The sequence below is a fragment of the Gossypium hirsutum genome, chromosome A03 (genome assembly GCF_007990345.1).
Source record: "Gossypium hirsutum isolate 1008001.06 chromosome A03, Gossypium_hirsutum_v2.1, whole genome shotgun sequence".
NCBI classification, from domain to species: Eukaryota; Viridiplantae; Streptophyta; class Magnoliopsida; order Malvales; family Malvaceae; genus Gossypium; species Gossypium hirsutum.
The window spans coordinates 103045607-103058896 of NC_053426.1; the positions used below are offsets into that span (position 1 = coordinate 103045607).

General features: G+C 33.1%; 1 protein-coding gene across 1 annotated transcript; it reads right to left on the bottom strand.

Annotated features, from left to right (window-relative positions):
- Positions 1-11042: 11042 nt before the first annotated feature.
- Positions 11043-12835, bottom strand: LOC107886648 (uncharacterized). The gene has a single exon (XM_016810684.2). The coding sequence runs from the start codon at positions 12126-12128 to the stop codon at positions 11169-11171; it is 960 nt and encodes a 319-aa protein (XP_016666173.1). The 5' UTR covers positions 12129-12835; the 3' UTR covers positions 11043-11168.
- Between the last annotated feature and the right edge of the window lie 455 nt (positions 12836-13290).

Here is a 13290-nt window from a genome sequence, read left to right on the forward strand (position 1 = left end):
CTACCATCACCAATTTTCAGCCACCATGGTGAGAACCCGAAGCCGAGCCGCCGCGGCATGCGTCACCTACCCCATCACCACCCCTCGCCGCTTTGCCTTCTTCCTCCCTTCCGCATGAAACCACCGCGCCATCGCCCTCCTCTCCGCTTGCGCTGTCCTCTCTGACGGTAATTACACGGGGAGTTCTTCTAAACTTTTCTTTTACCTATTTATTAATTTATTCCACATCAAGGACTATGTGTTTTAAATAGGGGGAGGCATTCCTCATTACTTCTGTCGTTTTAGATGCTGATTTTTTTATTGTTGCTACTGTTTTGGTCATTGTTGTCCATATAATTTTTTTTAAGAATATTCTGCCTCTTTTCATAACCAAGAATTTGACCACGACTTGCCCATTGTTTTACCCACATGCATGATTTTTGTCTACGGAGTTAGTTATGTTTTGCTTGTTTGATTGCATCTCCATTGTTTTATTTCTTTTAGGATGAATAATTATGATTAATAGAGTTAACCTTAATTTGCTTTTAGTAAATTTAATTAAGTCTAAATGAAATTGCATGCTTAAAATATGTTCATGACTATTAAGGTGGTTGCTGAAACTTATTTTTGACACTTGATTGTTGATCCTAAGTCTTCCAAAATTAAAATTTCATTTAATAATAATAATGTTTCCGTGGTTATGAGTGCAGCTTAAGACTTGACTAGCTGAGTAATTGAGGTAGGGTGCTTGGGTTGTCATCCTATTTCGCGTCAAAAGGTTGTGTGACGTGTTAGGTAAAAGTCCGCTAACCGGAATTAATTTTTAAGAATATGTTAGGCTGAGTAATCGGGGTGAGGAGTTTGGCTGTCATCTTTCTTCGTGTCGAAAAGTTCAATATGTTCTTAAGAAAAATAAAAATTAGGAGTATGTTGGGCTGAGTAACCGGGGTAGGGTGCTTGGCTGTCATCTCTCTTCACGTCAAAAGGTTCAATATATTCCTAAGTAAAAAAAATTCATTAAAAATTAATTAAAAAAAGAAGAAAATGAAAAAAGAAAAAAAAGACATATTAATAAAGTGTGGGGATTAAAGGTAGAAACGATTAAGGTGTCTTGATAGGTTTGGTAAATTACCTAATTTTCATGAAATAATCCAAGTCGATCTTAATTTTTGTGTGTGTTAATTGGAATACTTTTTCAATTTTACTTAAAGCAAGCTAAGGGTTCTCTTTATTTTTTATATGCATTTTGACTAATTTTTATAAAATTTTGGAGTAGTATTTCTTTCATGGCAGGATTTGATTTTCACAGTGGACACAAACCATACTTGAGGGCAAGCATGGGCTAAGTAGGGGGAATTTGATAATACTCTAGAACGACATATTTTATGTGCTAATTACATATTTATTTTGAGTATGATCCTACTAATTTGGGTTATTTTATGAACTTTTATCTTTTAGGGACTTAATTGAAGGCAGAAGTAAATTTAAAGGCAAAAAGCGTGAATTTGAAGATAAAGTGGGCCAACATGCGAAGTAGGAGAGAAGTGGTGCCGAAAATGCAAGCATGGACGACATAAGGGCTAAAATGCAAAAGAAGAGGTTTTATAGCACAAGACTCTATTTTAATTTCAATTATATTAGGATAATTATTAAGGATTTTTATTTAGATTTAATTTTAGGATTTATCTTTATTTATTTATATTTATCTTTTAGTATTTAATTAGGAATAGGTTTTCTAGTACTATAAATAGGGGATGGAGTGACACATATTCAACATCTCTTTTTTTTGGAAACACTCTCTCTCCCAAAAACTTTGTCTTTTATTCTCTCCATATTTTCTTCAATAAAAATCTCATTTCTATTATATTTATTTCTTCCCCAAGAATCATGAGCTACTAAATCAATCTAGCCAAAGGTTGTTGAAATTCCCCAAAAAGGTTCATGAGGCTTAAAATTCGCGCTTAAGCCTTCTTAACAAGGTATTCATCGCTTCTCTGCATTACGGGACTGACGCTTCCGTCCATGTCCCTTAATAGGTGATCTTTTCAACTTGTGCAAGGAACGACCGCTTTGTATGTTTTGGGAAGGTTGCACAGTCGGTTTGTTGGCTTTTTGCGCCAGAGGTTGGCGAATTCAAAAGACAAAACGGCGTGGTATTCGTCGTTGGGAAGTGATGATCTAGCAGAAGATAGTCCCACAGAAGCGATTATTGACTAGAGTCGGGTTCTACCAAACCTTAAGTCTAAATTCTTGGAGCTGGTTCTCGTAGGCGTCCTCTTCCACTATAACTGGCTTATCCTGTAATAGCCGAATTTCAATGATGTCGAGAATAGTGGTTCGAACCACTAAATTCAAAAAATAAGCTCGTAAATTTATTTATTTAATAATTATGAGCCAAATGTGATTTTTGAGAGATTTTTAAATTAGTAATTTGTGTTTTATAAAGATTTATTAAGTCAAGAAATTGATGAAAAAAGGTATCGAGATCTCGATTTTATAAATTGAGCCGTAAATATTTTTATAAATATTTACGGAGTATCAATAAGGTAGTATTACAATTTCGTCAGAAAATTTTAATGTTAGGGTGGTTAATTAAATAAAAAGGACTAAATTGAAAAATGTGTAAAAGTTGCTAAAATGATTAAATAAATTAATTTTCAAATGAGGAAGGACCTAAAGTGCAAATAAGCCCATAGGAGATATTTTGGGCAGCAATAGCTGAGAAAAATGAGGAAATCGGTGAAGTAAGGGCAAAATTGGAAATTTACCAAAATTAACTAACTAAAAATGGGACCAAATGGGAATATCTAGAATTCTCTTCAATTCTCTTCATTTTCATCATCTGAAAAATAGCCATGGAAGAGGGTTCAAGCTAGTTTTCATACTCTAGCTTCATGTAAGTTTAATTCTTGCTTTCTCCTTGAAATTTCTATGTTTTTGGACTTTTACAATTGGGTCCAACTTACTATTCATTAGTTTTTTATTTCATGGCTAATTTTTAAAGTTTTTATGGATGACTGCTGGAAGCATATGATGAATAAACATAGAATTGAAGCTTTAATTTTGATATATGATAATTTTATCAAGTAAAATTGCTGGAAATTGATTTTAGGACCTAATTGTGAAAATGTTTGGAATTAAAGTCTAATGCTGAAATTATGATTTCCAAAGGTTGTAAAGTAGTTTAAAGTGATAGAATAAAGTGCTAATTAAGAAAAATCAGCTCAATTGAGAGGCTAATTGAGTAGGGACAAAATTGTTATTTATTAAAAGCTTAGGGGAAAAATGGTAATAAACAGCTTGCACTAAAATAATTTTGGATAGCAGTTGTAGACTAAATTTGAAAAATCACTATAAATTTTAGAAATCAAATTAGAAGATTAAAAAATATGAAATTAAATCTTATTGAGTCTAGTTTCTCATAGAAGAAACGGTGTAAGCAATGGATTTGTAAATCATGAGATATAATGAATTTTGTGAGACAAGGTCAGAATGAATTAGAGTTCCCCTATTATGACTTTGAAAAATCATAAAAGAATTTAAGAAAAATAATTAGAGGCTTAAATTTATATGTCTAGAATCCTGAATGAGTCTATATTCAAGAAAAACAAACGGAAACATTATTCGAATCCTGTATGAAGAGATAATTAATTTTTAGTGAAGAAGGGTCAAAACTGTCAGATAGTAGAACATTGGTGACTTTAAAGAATAAACTGTACTTATTGACTAAATCAAAAATTCTGAAAATTTTATGGTAAGAATATATGTGAGTCTAGTTTCAGTGAAAATTAACGGATCTTAATTTGGAGTTTCGTAGCTCCAGATATAAATAATTTAGTGACTATGACACGGGTGGATAGCTTGAATATTCACATAAGTAATTAGTGAAAATTATGGATAAGGTTACTAACAAGTGTGTTATTTATACCAAGGATGTGGATGGAGAGGAGGAGGAGGAAAAATATATGAATGACTTGTGTATAAATTGATTTCATGCCCGATTATAAACAATAAACGTTGAATTGGTAATGATATAATGTTTTATTTCATATGTTCATTATTGAATTGTAAATATTGAAAAAGTATGAAAATTGAATTAAATGTTCAAATTGAATGGAGCGCAGGGTTGAGTACTTTCGTTCAGTAGCTAAAACGAATTGACGGAAAAGACTATGGTTGGACCATGGCAACATGTGATATGTAATTTCTGTATAAGACCATAGCTGGGCTATGGCATCGGAGAGATGTGATTATGTGCTACTGTATAAGACCATAGCTGTGCTATGGCATCAATATGTGATATGTGATCCGTGTAAGACCATAGCTGGGCTATGGCATCGATATGTGATATGTGATCCGTGTCAGACCATAGCTAGGCTATGGCATCGATATGTGATATGTGATCCGTGTCAGACCATAGCTAGGCTATGACATCGATATGTGATATGTGATTACGTGTAAAACCATAACTGGGCTATGGCATCCATATGTGAATATGTGTAAGACCATAGTTGGGCTATGGCATCATTATGTGAAGATGTGTAAGACCATAGTTGAACTATGGCAACGAGAAAACGAAGTACTCAATTCCGTAAGACGTTCACTAATTTGACAAAGTTTGGTAAGTATTACATGGAACTATATGATATAAAGAAGTACGAGTTGATATGACATGAGTACGGAACTTGGTTGATGAATGAATTCATTTGTGATTATATAATTGTTCATCTTGAGTGCACTGTCTATATGTATTGATATTTCAAATGATTTAATGAATAAAGTTTCGACATGGAATAAACTGAACACGAGACAAATAATTTATGAAATTGAACTCAAAATTCATAAAGATAACGGTTATTGATATATGGAGACATGAGAAATTGATTTATTAATATGGAATATGTTTGATAAATGTGTTCATTTATAATTATGGAATTATGTATCTCATGTGTACTATTTGAATAAAGATGATATTTCAAATACTTTGGTTATTTAAGCTCAAATATTAAATAGTATGAAATCAAGATAAGTTGTTATGAAAATATATTTAAATTACAGAGATATGGCTGATATATTAATTGATTAGTCAATGTTGGCTTATGAATGATATAACTGTAACTAGCCATTGGTATGGGTTGTATTTAGTAAGTTTGATATTCAAATTATTATGATTTTATCATGATTGATATGGCTACGAAATGAACAAACGATGATAATTATAAGGCTTGGTTGAATACCTTAAATTGATTCATAAATGTATTAAAATGTTGGTGAAGATAAATGATTAAATGGGTAAGAAATATGGCTTGGAAAATAGCCTAAGTGTTAGCCACATGGGTTGAGACACGATCGTGTGTCTCAACCGTCTAAGGGACACGGCTTGAAGACATGGGCATGTGGCCCGACCGTGTGATTCAATTTGCATGCTGACATCATAAACAGAAAGTTACACGTCCTGAGGATATAGGCGTGTCCTTATGCCTACACAGGCGTGTGACCCTGTTTCTTGGGAAAATTTCCTAAGTTTTCCCGAATCTTCTCAGAGCTCTCAGTTTAGTCTAAAATTAATCCCGATGTATGTTTTGGGCTTCGTAGATAAGGGATGACATGCATGTGTTTGTAAATTTTGAATTAAAAGAAATTTTATGGCCTGATTTTTGCATGTATGTGTATGTTTAGGTTCGGTAATGCCTCGTACCTTGTCCCGGCATCAAATACGGGTAAGGGGTGTTACATATCCTGCTCGAGGAGGGCTAGTTAAAAGCCAAGGATTGAACCCAAGGCGGACCGAGACAACCGGAGGTTGGAATCTCGCCACATAAGAAACTATCTCTTTTCCTAAACTCTGTTTATTTTTATATTCTCCATTTTAATTTTCGTAATTTATTTAATTTCACAATTTCAATTTGACTTTAAATTCTATTTTTACTTTATTTCGAAATTCTTAATTCTGCTTTTTTTATTTATTTTTCAGGAAAGCAGATTTTCTTGGCCAAAAAATTGTCCAGGATTTCAAGAAATGAGCATTCGTACAATCCGGTCCCTGAGGATTCGACCCTACTTCCCCTTTACTGTTATTTTCATTATTTTGTAGGAAATAGGATATATTTGGTGCTCTCAACGACCACATCAGATTAAATAGAGAGATTTTTAATATAGAAATTGAAAAGGACTAAATTGTGGAATAAATTGTTGATTTTGAGTAATAGGGACTAAATTGAAAAAAATTCAAAATTAAGGTTTCGAATTGGAAAAGAAGAAGCTAAATTTAGTTGAGTAAAATTAGTATGAAAATATAAAGTTAAATGTGAAGGTTAAAAACTAGTTTCGATTTAGGGATTAAATTGAAGAATAAGCAAAATATAGTGTGAAAATTGAAAATTAATGTGAAATTGAATTGTGTAATATTAATGTATTTTAATTGTTTTATTCCGTAGCTAATGCCGTACCGGAATCCTCGAGTAAAAAGGGGAAGGCTAAATTCGATGTCAAATAGCTCGGAATTTACGATTTGTGTTTCTATAATCTGAACTAAGTTATAAATTATTGCATTATGAATTGTTGCATATGGTAAGCATTTGAGGTGAGTACTTTTTACTTTGAAATTGAATTGAATTCATAGTCAATTGAAATAGATTAATTTGGTAAATTATGAATTTATATGTGATAATGTGTATGTATGTGAAATTGAGACATTGGTTGTATTGAAAGTGAAATGAAACTCTATTAACTGTATCAGGCTAAGTTGAATATAGATGTCATGTAATAAGATAGGAAGAGTTCAAGGATTACTTTGACCTCGAGTCGATGAGGCATTGGGTGCCAATTTGCTTCGGTTTAACCAATGAGACACTGAATGTCAATTTATATAGCGCTAGGCGCAATTATTACTTCAGATTTATCCAATGAGGCACTAGGTGCCAAATTGTTGTGTTGGTTGGATCTATGTATCTGTCCGAGTCCGGGTCATGTTAATAGAGAAAATAGACGAAAAAATTTATGTGTTCTATATTGAAATGACATGGTTGAGAAATGAAAATGAGTTGTGAAATGAAATATGAAATGGTATATTGTTGTGAATATGGATTGAATTATGAGAAATGGAATATGAAGTGATGAAATGAGAAGTGGAACTTGAAATGAATTCAAGTATTGATCAAAAAGATCAATCATGCCATTGCATGAGTTGTAATATGCAAATGTTATATGAAATGCCATTAGTATGTGCTTGAACATGTGGAAATTTTAGTAGATGTGAATAAGGAATAAGCAAAATTATATTATTGATTTAAAACACATGTACATAGCTTTACTTGTTGCACTTTGCATTTTAATTACTTATATCAAGTTTATATTATTTTGATTATAGAAATGCCATGAGTTTTACTCAACGTACGATTTTGTTTTCCGTGCACATGCTAGGTACTTTCCAACTTATCGTTGACTCAGTATCCAACAACGAATCTCGAACTCAAATGTGGTGATGTTATATTTTGTAATGGTATGTACCTAGGAGGTCTTTTGGTTGATAATGTGATGATAATTTGGATTTCAAGTGAATTGATGTTTATATGTATATATATATGGTTGTGGTTGAAGTTAGGTTTTGGTATGTGTTTTTAGTTTTAAAGCTTGATATCCTAAGTAGCTAGATATTAGTTCAATATTAGCAAATTTTGTATGGATGAAAGTCTTGAATGGTTGATGCATTGTTTAAATGTTTGAACATATAAAATGTGGTACCAATGAGGTTACATTGGTTAGGCATATTAGGTGATGGATTTGGTATATTTTGAGCATGTTTAATCATGTTTTGAATATGTTAAATGATTGGTAATTGAGTTGTTTAGTGTCTAAGTAAGTAGGAAATGGTAATCTTGAGTTTTAAGGTACTTTTAGGTGCATACGGCCTTGTGTCACACACGACTGTGTGACCTAAGTTAGTGAGTTACATAGGCTGAGACATAGTCGTGTATCTCAAGTCAATGAGTTACATGGGTAAGGACACGGGCTGGAACACGGTCATGTGTCCCAACCTCGAGAGTCACACCATTTGGGGCATTCCACACTGCCTTGCTTCCCCTATTTTTAGGAAATTTTGAAAATGACCCTGAACTTCCAAAACTATTCCAAATTAGTCCCTGCCTACTTCACTATTTTTAGGGTCCTGTAGACTCAAAATAAGGGTTGTGAGAGTAACTTTTGTTCTGAATTAGAATGGATTAGCAAACCTAAATTAAGTGCATTCTATTATCATCATCGAAGATAAAGAAAATAAATAGTTGGAGTATGGACCTATACTCTGATGCTAATAATTGGAATAGTCTTGTGTGTAACCAACTTCTAGCATTCAAGAAGGGATAAATAGTGATAAGAGTGTACACAGTGGAAAACCAAGTTTAGTAATGATAAATAGTGATAAGAGTGTAGACAGTGGAAAACCAAGTTTAGCATTGCATAACATGATATATTATTCGATTGTATAAGATTGTAGTATGAAAGTATTAGATTGTTGTGACATGCTCATGTATATTATAATGTTAATGGCTAGCTTACATGTTTAATTATGATTGATTATTTTTTTTGATTTCTTAGTAATGCCCGTGACCTTAATCCGACGACGGAGAGGAGTTAGGGGTGTTACATACCATATATCAAATATTCTGTGTTAGTAACCCATAAAAAAAATCTCCTAATCCTAATAAAAAAAAAAGAAAGAAAGAAAGAAGAGCTTCTAATCCTAAGAAAAGAACAAGAATCCTTAAACACTTGCTTACTGGAAGAGGGAAAAACAGGCATGCAACCATACAAGTTCAACGCCTCCATCTCCTCCTTCACAAACTCTCCTTTTTTTCCTCCAAAACTGCCATTTTCATGACCTTTAAATACTTCCTCCCTTTCTCTCTATTGCCTCAAACTCGTTCTCCTAAACATTTCCCCACCCCCTTTAAACGCCTTATTCCCTCTCTTTCTTCCAAACCCATCCCCAAAAACCATTCTTTCTCGTTCAGGACTTATTTTTTCTAATAGATGATTATATACATGATAATCTACACCACTATTCTATTCTAAATGTAACCATAATTACCGCATGCAATGCTTTTATACCTTTTAAAAGTGGATGTGGTAAGACTTTTTTCCAACAAATCAAACAACTAATTAAACATGAGATACCATGAGATGTGATGTAGTGGTTGCTTACTTCATTCCTTAATCATGAGATCGAAAGTTTTATTCTCGTTCATGAGAACAATATTGTTGGATTAAATAATAAGAAGTTCAATGTCTCCTTTAAATATGATTTTAATTTTGAGTTTTGTAGATGAAAAAAACAACACTAGAAAAATTGTCTCATGTTTAAGAGTCTACTCGACTCAACTTTAAATTTAATCAAAGTCCAATATGACTAATAAAAGTTGTTGAATACATATATGTATGTACTATATAAGTTATTAATCAATTACTTTTAATCACAATATTTACTCTAAATTTGATATCTAATATATATTTTTTACTTTGAAAGTATCTTTTAAAATTCTTTGTTGATTAAATTTCAAACCAAGGCGATGAAAATATAGGTTTATGTATATAAGGTCCTCTTCAATTGAAATTTGATTAAGACATTAACTCGGCTAATTAACGAATTAAATTGTGACCACAAATTTCTAATATTTTTATCTAATAGATTATTATTTGTGATAATCTACACCTCTCTTCTATTCTATATTGAAGTCTCCTATTAAGAGATCTTAAAAGCCTTAGTTATTAGAAAAATAAGTAAGAAAGTTGAAAGAAGAAAAATAAAAATTTAGAAATATATGGTGGCTTTGACGTGCATAAAACATTTTCATTTATGGCCCAAATAAAGCACTCAACATTTTAAGTAGGATCGTAAAAATGATTAATTAAATTTTTTTATATATATATATATTTAATGAGTGTATTTTTTCATGAAATATCATTTCATAGATATATCTTTTAATAACATTTTTTCTATAATAACTTACTTATTCTTAAACTTTAAAAAAAAATTATTTTAGCTCTCCATTTTATTTTTTACTTTTTTAATACTTAAATTTGTATTTTTTTGTCAAATCACCTCAAAATAAATGAAAAATTAACTTTTTTTTAACTTTGTTAATCTGACATACATGTGGATAACACGTAAACATTTAATTAGTTTTTGAAATTTTAAAGATTTAAAAAAATATATAAAAATTATTTTTTAAAATTAAACATCATTAAAATTATTAAAAAAATAAAAAAATTATATATTTAAATTTATATTTTTAAAATTTAAAAATTAACTAAATGCTAACATGTAATTTACATGTATGATACATTAAACTCTAACTTTTTTATCCATTTTAAAGTAATTTTAAAAAAAAATATTAGCTAAAGAACTAAAAGAGATGACGAATTAAATAAACTATCAAAATGACTTTTTTATTTTATAAAATTAGAAAATCAAAAAGGTCATTATATATTTATACATTTATACATTTATATGATAATTTTTTATACAAAAGATATATCTATACAACATAATTATTGAGTAATAATTATAATATGGTTGACTTACTTTTTCTAAAATAATATTACCAACACAGAGTAAAAGAGGGGAGAGATGTTGAAGTAATGTACTAATATTCCTGGTGATGGATAAAAGCTGTCCAAATGCATGGTGATGAGGAGGTACAAACCTTCTAGTATTTAAGACAATGATGAAGACCAGCTGGTTTTGCGAAAGAGCCTTCAGTTTATAGTATAATACCCTGAGTGACTGCTTTGAAAATGGCTAAGCAAGATGGCAATCACCCACTGTTGGCTTAACTTTATTATTAATTAGGTACAACTGAAATTCATTATAAATGACAAGAAAATTAGTTGGTTCTTAATAATTAGACGACACCCGAAATCATTGCCTTCCTCATTAATTTATTGTGAACGAAAAAAGAAAATAAATAAATTTGGACCGTAATGTTGAAGACAAATACGTAGAGGGTTGAAAATCCAGTTGCAGCTGGAAGATATCCAATCAAATTATCAACAGACGTATCAAATTACTAAAACACCAAGTATAATAATAATATTAATAAATGAATATTTACAAAGGTACCCTCGCACCCTTTCCAATTTTTTTCTACACATTTTAATCAAGTCTTATTCAAAATAAACGGGACTAACAGTTACATTGACTCGTCCGAGACGATGACGGCGTCAGCATCCCACCAAGTTTCAACCTCAGAATCCGTTAGGTTCCTTAACGGCGAACTCGCCTTCCTCATATCACCCACCGTTAACATTCCCTTCACGTCACCCCTGATATAAACTTTCTCGACGCCGTCAGTATTGACCGCTGAGATTTTCTCCATGGGTTTTTCGGGGCTCCATTCTGTTAGAATCACCGGCTGCCGGCAATCAAGGCGCGTGTCCCATGCACTGACGGCGACTCGTCGAGTTGACGAATCACCGCCGGTGGAGACTACAACTGCTGGCGACGACGACGATGCTGAAACCGCCTGAAAGTCGCTCTTCTCCCCAAATATTGACTTGATTTTTGTTTCTTTGTTGATGTCGTAAACATTTAAAACGTTGTCGCTTTCATCGAGGTCCAAACGGAACCCTAATCCTAAGTTGTCCCACAGCTTCACCACGCTTTTTCCGCTGGTTAGCTCTTCAGCCCACGAAAACAGATCGCCGATGCTGCTTCTCCTCTTTCGCAGGGTGGAGCCACTGTTCCGCCATTGATCGTCAATAAAATGACCCGATCCTCTCACTCGAAAATCCTCATCAACTTGTCGCCAGTTTTGAGAAGCCGAGGGCTCCTCATATTCTACTTCGTTGTCCGATGATGAACATGATGAAGTCTCCGAGTCAGTATCAAAATCTGTGTCATAAAGAAGAGGTCGAGATGGTAAAGAATGGTTTCGTCGGAATCTGATAACCAGAATCTTGAGTCTATTGATTATGGTAGATAAGGAGGCCAGTAGGGCAAGAATCAAAGCTCCCCATTTCCAAAAATGATAAGCTTGGTAGATTTTATCAATCCCAGAAAGGGCATAAACTTGGGAAAGAAAAGATGGGTTGTTTAGAGTGCTTATGCTAGCTTCGAAATCGTTTATCCTGTTGATAACCGGAATTTCCATGGTTTAGAACCAAACACTGCCCAGGTTGAAGAGTTAAAAGAAAGAGTAGCAAAACCTTTGGAAAGCAAAGAAAAGATAGGAGGAGAAATTGGGGAAGAGGAGGTTCGAGAAAGTGGTTAGGGTGGGTTTTTAAAGGCGGAAAGAAAAGGGCAATTTAATTTGGCAGCGCTGAAATGGCAGATAACAATTGGTTACGTGGTGGAGAAAAATCGGGGCCACATCAGACAAGGAAGGGGGGGGGAGGGGCTTTTGCTCAGATTGAGATGGGGACGGATGAGTCAGCGACGCAGAGGCCAAACATTGGTGTTTTCTACTTTTTTGATGAGTCATATTTGATCAGAGTTTTGTTTTATTTTATATTTGAAAAATACTAATAATAATATATGGTCCTCTTTTAAAGTGTGGTTTGTTTGTGGGACTGGGCGGGCGGCTGTTGTGGCGGTGAGTGAGAGATATGACTGAACACAGAGAAATACAAAAATAAATGGGAAGAGTTCGTGGTGGACAGATAAAGACGGTTATTCCACCACTTATTATTTGACGTGGTGACAGCTCATTCGCTTTTAACATTTATATTTCATACTCCAAGGTTTCATGATAGCAAAGATTTGTGTACTCTATAAATAATTTGTGTGCCTTAAATTTTTGGTAGTTGTGATGTACGCGCGAGAATTGTCTATCGATAATGTATATGTAGTAGTGATTGGATGTGAAATTGTACAAAAGAAAAACTTAGCTATTTAGTTTGGGCGGGTGGTCCCTGCTTTGCAGGACCTCGAGCTCGAGGTGCTTCATAGGGTGACGGAAGTTGGCGATGGACGGAAGTGAAGGGGGGTGGGTGGGGGCGGCACATCCGAATATTCGGACTGGTCCAAGACAATAAAAAAAGTTGTTTGTATTTTACTAATTCAATGATTGCGAAATTTGGGGTTGTGGTAACAATATTTAACACGCTACTCTTTTGGGTTTGTAATTGAAGTTAATGATACAAATTCAATTCACGTGTTGTTGTTGCTCATACTTTGCTATTACCATACCTATGTAATTGTATTGGTGGACACGAAACGCCTAACATCTTCTAGACCTTTACCTCAAGCTAATCCTTTTGCTGTGTGAGAAATTCATTTTAATTATTTTTAAATGTTTGAATCTCAAAACCATG

What these genes read in the sequence shown, in the direction of transcription:
- LOC107886648 (XM_016810684.2), bottom strand. Translation starts at nt 12,128, where the DNA reads ATGGAAATTCCGGTTATCAACAGGATAAACGATTTCGAAGCTAGCATA.